At 47.0% G+C, this 7,191-nt stretch overlaps 1 protein-coding gene across 7 annotated transcripts in view; it reads right to left on the reverse strand.

Annotated features, from left to right (window-relative positions):
* Window positions 1-7,191, reverse strand: part of LOC112255136 (pericentrin-like) — a 42,910-nt gene that overhangs the window by 16,478 nt on the left and 19,241 nt on the right. For all 7 annotated transcript variants that reach the window (XM_042323924.1, XM_042323925.1, XM_042323922.1 and 4 more), the window contains 17 exons: window positions 6,971-7,114; window positions 4,984-5,239; window positions 4,585-4,872; window positions 4,405-4,484; window positions 4,212-4,323; window positions 3,928-4,054; window positions 3,628-3,747; window positions 3,328-3,511; window positions 2,458-2,569; window positions 2,318-2,358; window positions 2,080-2,214; window positions 1,644-1,917; window positions 1,396-1,546; window positions 743-1,193; window positions 458-655; window positions 251-322; window positions 51-155 (listed from right to left, as the gene is read on the reverse strand). In XM_042323924.1, coding sequence (XP_042179858.1) covers window positions 51-155; window positions 251-322; window positions 458-655; window positions 743-1,193; window positions 1,396-1,546; window positions 1,644-1,917; window positions 2,080-2,214; window positions 2,318-2,358; window positions 2,458-2,569; window positions 3,328-3,511; window positions 3,628-3,747; window positions 3,928-4,054; window positions 4,212-4,323; window positions 4,405-4,484; window positions 4,585-4,872; window positions 4,984-5,239; window positions 6,971-7,114 — 2,850 coding nt within the window. The remainder of the gene's footprint in view (window positions 1-50; window positions 156-250; window positions 323-457; window positions 656-742; window positions 1,194-1,395; window positions 1,547-1,643; window positions 1,918-2,079; window positions 2,215-2,317; window positions 2,359-2,457; window positions 2,570-3,327; window positions 3,512-3,627; window positions 3,748-3,927; window positions 4,055-4,211; window positions 4,324-4,404; window positions 4,485-4,584; window positions 4,873-4,983; window positions 5,240-6,970; window positions 7,115-7,191) is intronic.

The raw sequence follows: 7,191 nt of genomic DNA on the forward strand, positions 1-7,191 counted from the left end.
ACTGACAAGGGGAATGGGATGTTCTGGGATGGTGTGTAAGTGCGTCAGACCTGAAGCTGCTGCTGGTGCTGTGTGTTGAGTTGCTGTGTCTCTGAGGTGTAGGTGCACGTGAGCTCCTCTAAGGCAGTGCAGTGCTGTTGCGCCAACTCCAAGACCTGGAGACAGACACAACCAGATCAAACACAACTGAATGGATGGACGGATGCTCAGATTAATGGATAGACCAGCCAAGAGATGGAGGGATGAGTACCTTTTTCCTGAGGGCCTCCAGAGCCGTGTGGTGTTCAGCTTCTAAGGCCTCTTTCTGGATTGTCAACTCATTCTGAGAGAGCGACAGATCGAGCAAGAATGAGAGAACATCAGAATTGTCTCATGAATATACAAGACAGATTTTTTTTTTTTACTGTGGCGAATTTGCATCTTTTCTTGACTTCAAATGACCACTTTGTTATCTCACCTGGTGGGTGTGGCTGAGCTCCGTTGCCATGGCGCTAAACTTCTCCATGTGAAGCTGAGCCAGCTCCTTCCTCAGCTCCTCCCTGACGGACTGCTGCTCCAACCCATCACGCTCCACTTCCTGGTTAAGCCTTGACCTTTCACGCTCCACTTCCTGCTTATGCTTCGCCTCAAGCGCAGACTTCTGATCACGCAGAGTCTGAGATATGAGAACATTAAGATAAAATAGATGTGAAATGTAGAATATAGATATACAAGATTTAAAACAGTGTGTGTATGTTCTCACCTGGATCTCCCTCAGGTACGTGGTCTCCAGTGTGTCCATATTACCCAGCATCCTCTTCTCCAGCTCCTCCCTCTCTTCCTGATGCCTATGTTCTAACTCCGCCTCCTGTGCCTCTAGCTGAGCCTGATTGGTTTCCTGTAGGACTGCCTCCAGGTGATCGAGCTCAGACTTGCGTTTTGATTCTAGGCTGGTTTCCAAGACAACAAGCTCCTCGTGTTTTGTTGCGATCTCTATTGCCATTGCTTTGAGATCAGCCTTGTGATTGGCCAACAAGGAGTCCAGTTCTGCTTTGTGATTGGTTCGTAGCGTGTCCATGTCCTTCGTGTGGTTGGTCAGTAGCGTGGTTTTCAGGATTTCCATGGCGGCCATGTGTTCCTCCCTCAGCTCCCCCAGAAAAACCTCACCCTGCTGGGCCAGACGCTGCTCCAACTCCTCCCTCTCCTCCTGGAACCTACACACATGCAGAACAAGTCGGCCAGATTCATTTCAAGATGAAAGGACAGAGAGTGTTAACTCTCTCTGTGAATGCATTCGTTTACTATGGGGCAAACGTTCACTAGCTAGTGAGAATCTCTGGTATTACATGAAACACACTGTATTAACCTCCAGACCCCCCTAGTCTCTCTGGGTGTTTTACCCCAGCCATGTCTCACCTATCCTGGGCTTGGCATAGCCTCTGGTCTCCCTGCTCCTGAAGCAGAGCAGTCAGCTCCTTGACCTCAGCAGCCATGGTGGACTTGGCCCTGGTCAGCTCAGCTTCGTACTGGGCCTCTAGTCTCTGTCTCACTGCCACTGCCTGGGGGTCTGGGGGAGAGACATGTGAGACGAAGGGCAAAGACCATGCAGAAGTGACAGTGAAATAAGGGAGGTGGAACTACATGAAACCTTTTCATGTACTTACTCAGGTCGTTGTCCAGTGAGGCTTGTAGACTCCTGAGCGCCGCTCTCGCCTCCTCAATCCCTTTCTCCAGAGCGCTCCTTTCCTCCGCCATCCCTCTCTCCAGCGCTTCTCTCAGGGCAGAGACCCGTGCCTCCCCCTCCTCCTGGAGCTCCTGTCTGAGCCTCTGCACCTCCTCCGCTCTCCTCAGGGTCATCTCCTCCATCACTCGCTCCCTCTCCTCCTTATGTTCCTCTGCTAGTTTCACAACCAGCTCCTCAGCAAAGCTCTGCTTCAGCTAAAAACATCCGGGTCAACATACAGTCATTCCGGGTCAACATGTGGCAACACTCATTACGTTGTCACACATACTCACACAATTATGTATGTATGTACTTGCTGTGAGTTTGTGTTTCTCCGTGTGTGTGTGTGTGTATTTTCAGTGTACGTGTGAGTGTACCTTCATAGTGTGTGAGCGTAGCTCCATATTGTGTGTGTCTGCCAGGGCAGCCAGTCGTGTCTCCAAGTTCTGGATCATGGTCGTTCTGGTCTGCAGCTCCTCAGAGTGACACCACATTCTATGCTCCACCTCCACCTGTTCACATCACATTAGCAAACCTACTCCCACTGGAAACTTAACAGAACTTCGACTCACTTCGATTTACAGAATCTAATTCATTCACCATCATCATTCTTACCTCCACCTGTCTGGCAGCCTCCAGACGCACCCTCGTCAGCTCTGTGTGGAAGAGGAAAATGATCAATTGAGGGTAAGAGAAAATATTTTTATATGTTGAAGAATATTCCAATGTGTGTGTGAGAAAGAGAGTCCGTATACCTCTGACATGGCTGTCTGACAGTCTAGCGCGGAGTTGTTCCATCTCGAGGGCATGGCGAGTCTTCAGCTCCTGTAGGTCGCCATAGTAACGATCAGTCAGGTCTGAACGCACCTAGAGAGAAAACAAATTTGCCGGACCGATATGCATTGGGTGTGTAACCTGATTAGGGCGTCCCACCCACAGTGCTCTGAATTACAGAAATCCCATTTAGACTCGAGGATGCAATGGCTTGTGTCCTTAACGAATTCCGATGGACACTTTGAAGATGTTAGAATCACTGTCCACATGTCCACTATTATTTCTTTACATTCTAAGAGCAGCAATGCGCACAAGGCAGTAGGCTACGTGTGAATGTTCATTCCATAATGCAGTTAGCGGAAAACACCGTGCACCTCACATGCCAGCGATTTCAAGAGATGAAAATATCTGTTAGAAATGTAGAAAAAGGGGAGATCTAAAGATGCAACAACTATCATGGGTTGGTAATATGACTAGGATTGTGCCTTTGGCTACTGGACAATGAAAGTTGATCTGAAAACCAATAGAACATAAGAGAAATAGGCTACTGGTTTAAATGGCATATGGTCTTTATAAAATAATTGCCTGCACATTTGGTTGGATTTTGGCTATGCTACTTTGAAGCAAGGTAAGACATGCCTAATAATATGTAGTTTCAAACAGTATGTTTTCAAAATGCATACTGCCCCAACATCAACAGATGTTCCAATCAATGAATACAGGCATTTTGGCCTATGTTAAAAAAAAAAAAAAACTTTTCTCCCAGACAATTGGCCGGGGTCAATTTCAAAACTGGCTTTTCATTATTTTTGGGGGGGCAGCTATTACAGGTAAAACCCTGCTGTGTATACCTGTAGCAGCTCCTCTCTGTAGGACAGGGCCATAGAGGACCGTAGGTTAGACAGTTCCTGAGTGTGTCTCTCCTCCAACTGGACACGCAGCTGGTCAAACGCCTCCTGGTGTTTCTCCAGTTTCAGTGTGATCTCAGCCAGAACATCGTTCCTCTCCTCCTCCCCTCTCCCTTCAGACAGGAAACTACACACACGACAGCGGTCAGTAACATGGCCCACCACTGGCCCAGGCTTATAGATTGTGTGTAATTGGCGGCTGGTGGGCAGATTAGCCGAGCGAGGCCTCTAGCATTAGCATACCTAGCATCCTGGGTCTTGAGTACAGAGTCCTCCAGGGCTCCCTCCACCAGTCTCAGCTGCAGCAGGGCTATCTCCTCCCGGTAGCTCTCCTCTGCTACTCGCAGACGCTGCTCAAAGTACCTGACCGGATATACAATAATGGGCTGTAAGTGTGTGTTCACTTGCATGGGTTTACATTGGTGTGTTCACTTGTATACCTTGTGCATGTACCTACCTGTATAGGTGTGTGTAGGAGAGCACATTCAGCTGCATAGGTGTGTGTGTGTGTGTGTGTGTGTGTGTGTGTGTGTGTGCGCGTACCTCCTCAGGTTCTCCAGCTCAACCTCATTCTGCTCATTGATCTCCCGCCTCTGCACGTTAAACTCCGCCTTCAGACGCTCGATGTCATCCACCCGCGACGAACGAGCTAGCAGCTGCTCCTTCAACTCTGGAGAGAGAGGCGAAGGGAAAAGAGAGATGGAAAAAGACAAGGTATCTGAAATTCTGTTGGTTGACCAATCAAACCAATTTGTACTACTTGACGAATTATGTGCTAGCATAGGTCCAGAGAGTGTGTGTGTGTGTGTGTGTGTGTGTGTACTCACCTCCCAGTTCCTGGCGGCTGGTCCTCATGTTATCTAGCTGAGCCCAGAGCTGAGAGACCTCCTGGTCACAAGTATGTCTCAGAGTCACCTGCTCTCCATGCAGACGACACACCTAGAGGAAGGAGAGAGAGTTTAGGAAAGGCACTATCCAAAGCATAAAGCAAATCTCAGAAACAGAAGTGTGTGTGTTCACCTCCTGCTGTAGCTGCCGTGTTTGTTCCTCTCTCTCCTGCAGCACCACTTGATGTCTGGACACCAGATCCTCTACTGCACCTGGAGAGTAGCAGTAACACATTCATAACATCCTTACCACGTGTTTACAACATGCTTACAACATACGGACAACATCAATAACACTTATTAGTCGACTCACGGGCAGCAGTGTCCCTCTCGGTCCAGGCCTGGTTCAGCTCCCCCTCCAGCCTCTGGAGCTCTTCCAGGCTAGCCCGGGCCTCGGACAGATCTGCCCCAGTCTGGGTGAAGGCTGCCTGGGTGGAGAGTGATACCCGAGCCTCTGACAGCTGTGTCTGGAGCTCTGACTGGGCCTTCTCTGACTCCTGCTGCCACCGGGACCTCAAGGCCACTATTTCTGCAGCCTGCCGCTCCTCCATGGACGCTCTCTCCTGGGAGACACGACTCTCACACTCCTGCCTCAGAGCATCTACACACACACACCAACTCAATCAGGTCAGATGAAGGTCCATTTGTTAAACAGAGCTATGCATTGGAGCATCTGAGTGAGAAGGCCCTATTCTACTACCATCATCCTCACCCATGTTCCTGTGATACTCCTGCTGCTCTCGCTGGATCCTCTCCTCACTCTCAGCTCTCAGCCTCTCCACCTCAAACTGCTGTCTGGCCTGCAGCACGGCCCTCTCCTGGGCCCACTTCTCCCTGAGGGAAGCCTGGAGCTCGCTTAGAGAGGCCTCCCGCTCCCGCTGCAGGTTGGTCTGGGAGAGCTCTAGCTGGGTCGTTTGGTGGTTGGTCAGGCTCAGACGCAGCGCCTCCAGCTCCAGAGCCTGTTGGCTCTATAGAGCGATAGATAAGAGAGAGAGGTAGGTAGGGGGTAGGTTTCCATTAGGAAAATGTGAAGCTGGACATTTGAAGGAAGCATTTTAATTTAACGGACCCATATGCATTGGGTGTGTAACCTGCACCCACAGTGCTCAGAATGACACATTTAGATTATGGTTATTATCTGCACTATGCAGAAATCACTCCGCCATTTCCTGGTTGCTAAAATTCAGTTTATGTAGCAAAGCAAGTAAAGTGTAGAGAATCATTGTACCATCTAAACCACGGTGAAATATCATAATGGGAAGCTTAGAAATAACGCACATAAAAACAGTTCTACCACTTCTTAGACTTGCTTTCAATGACAATGACAGATCTCTAACACACATTTCTATGTGAATTTGGTCGGGTCTCCCAAAAAGTGACGTATTGCAGCTTTAAAAGAACACGCAACTTGAGGATGCAACGACACGCATCCTTACTAAAAACCGATGAGCACTTTGGAGATGATAGATTACCTGCCACAATGACTTTTCCTCAGCCAACAACAAACAGCAAAATCACTAGCGTATGTCAATCTTCCCCATAAAAGTTAAGATAATCTATTGTTCACCTAGTCGTTCTGTGGGAGAAAGAAAGACGATACTAAACAGACTCTGGGACAGTTGTGGGATGATAGATCCTAAATTCATACAACCAGTAGGCTAACTGACTTTTTTTTTTTTAAAGCAATGAGGTCAATGCAACAGATCTGGACATTTACCATAACATTTGAATAAACTATTGTTTATTCAGATGATTAGCGCAGCAACACACCAAAGCAGTAGGCTACGCATGTTCGTTCCACAATGCAATTAACAGGAGAACACAGTTGTCAAAAGCACACCGCAAATGTAAACAGTTTCATGTAACAGAGATGAAAATATCTGTTAGAAATGTAGAAAAGGGGAGATCTAAAGATGCAACAACTATCATGGGTTGCTAATATGACTAGGATTGTGCCTTTGGCTACTGGACAAATAAAGTGGATTTGAAAACCAATAGAACGTGTACAACAAAAATATATAGGCTACTGGTTTCAATGGAAGTCTTCGTAAAATAATTGCCTCCACGTTTCTATGGTGGGATTATATTTTGAAGCCATGCCAAGTCATAATACGAAGTAAAACGTTCAGGTTTTAAAATAGTAACTATATTTTTCCCAAATACATACTGCCTCCAGCTCATTGTAAAGTGGAGTGTGATGGATTGAAGCCTGCCTACCATTGTACTTGAATGGCAAATGGGAAGCGAGCTACAATGACCAATTGAGAAATAAAAATAGTAGCTCTTTTTAAATTGTGGCCATTGAAACATTTTTTTTTAAACACAAAATTTCATTTAGAATTGTTATTATATTGTTATTAAAAAAGCATGTTTCAATCCAGCAGGAAGGAATGAGATGTTTGAGGACCTGTAGCAGCAGCTCTCACCACTGACAGATTTTCCGCTCATATAGGCTCTGCATCTGTTTGCTGTGCGTGTGATAAACATAACGACCAATGAAAATACACACGCGCTAAGGCAATTCTACTAAATTATGCAAATTAACCTGTAGACCAATAAGCATAACCGGTCAGATGTATTTACATTTTTTTTTAAATCATTTTGCAATGATTATTATTTATTTTTTGGGACAACTGGCCGGCGCCAGTTTAATCAAATCTGGCTAACAGAAAACCTGGTAGGGGTGGTTGTGTGTGTACCTGTATCTGTAGTAGTTCTGCTTGGTGGGCTGCCTCCATGCTCTCCCTCTGGTCCCCTGATAGCTCTGCCTTCAAATGGCTAAGCTCCTCCCTCTGCTGTGACATCATCTCCGACAGCATCCTCTGGTGTTCTCTCTCGTTCACCTGGAGACAGAAAACGAGAGAGAGAGAGACAGAAAACGAGAGAGAGAGAGAAAACGAGAGAGAGAGAAAACGAGAGA

Source organism: Oncorhynchus tshawytscha, linkage group LG07 (assembly GCF_018296145.1).
Source record: "Oncorhynchus tshawytscha isolate Ot180627B linkage group LG07, Otsh_v2.0, whole genome shotgun sequence".
NCBI lineage: Eukaryota > Metazoa > Chordata > Actinopteri > Salmoniformes > Salmonidae > Oncorhynchus > Oncorhynchus tshawytscha.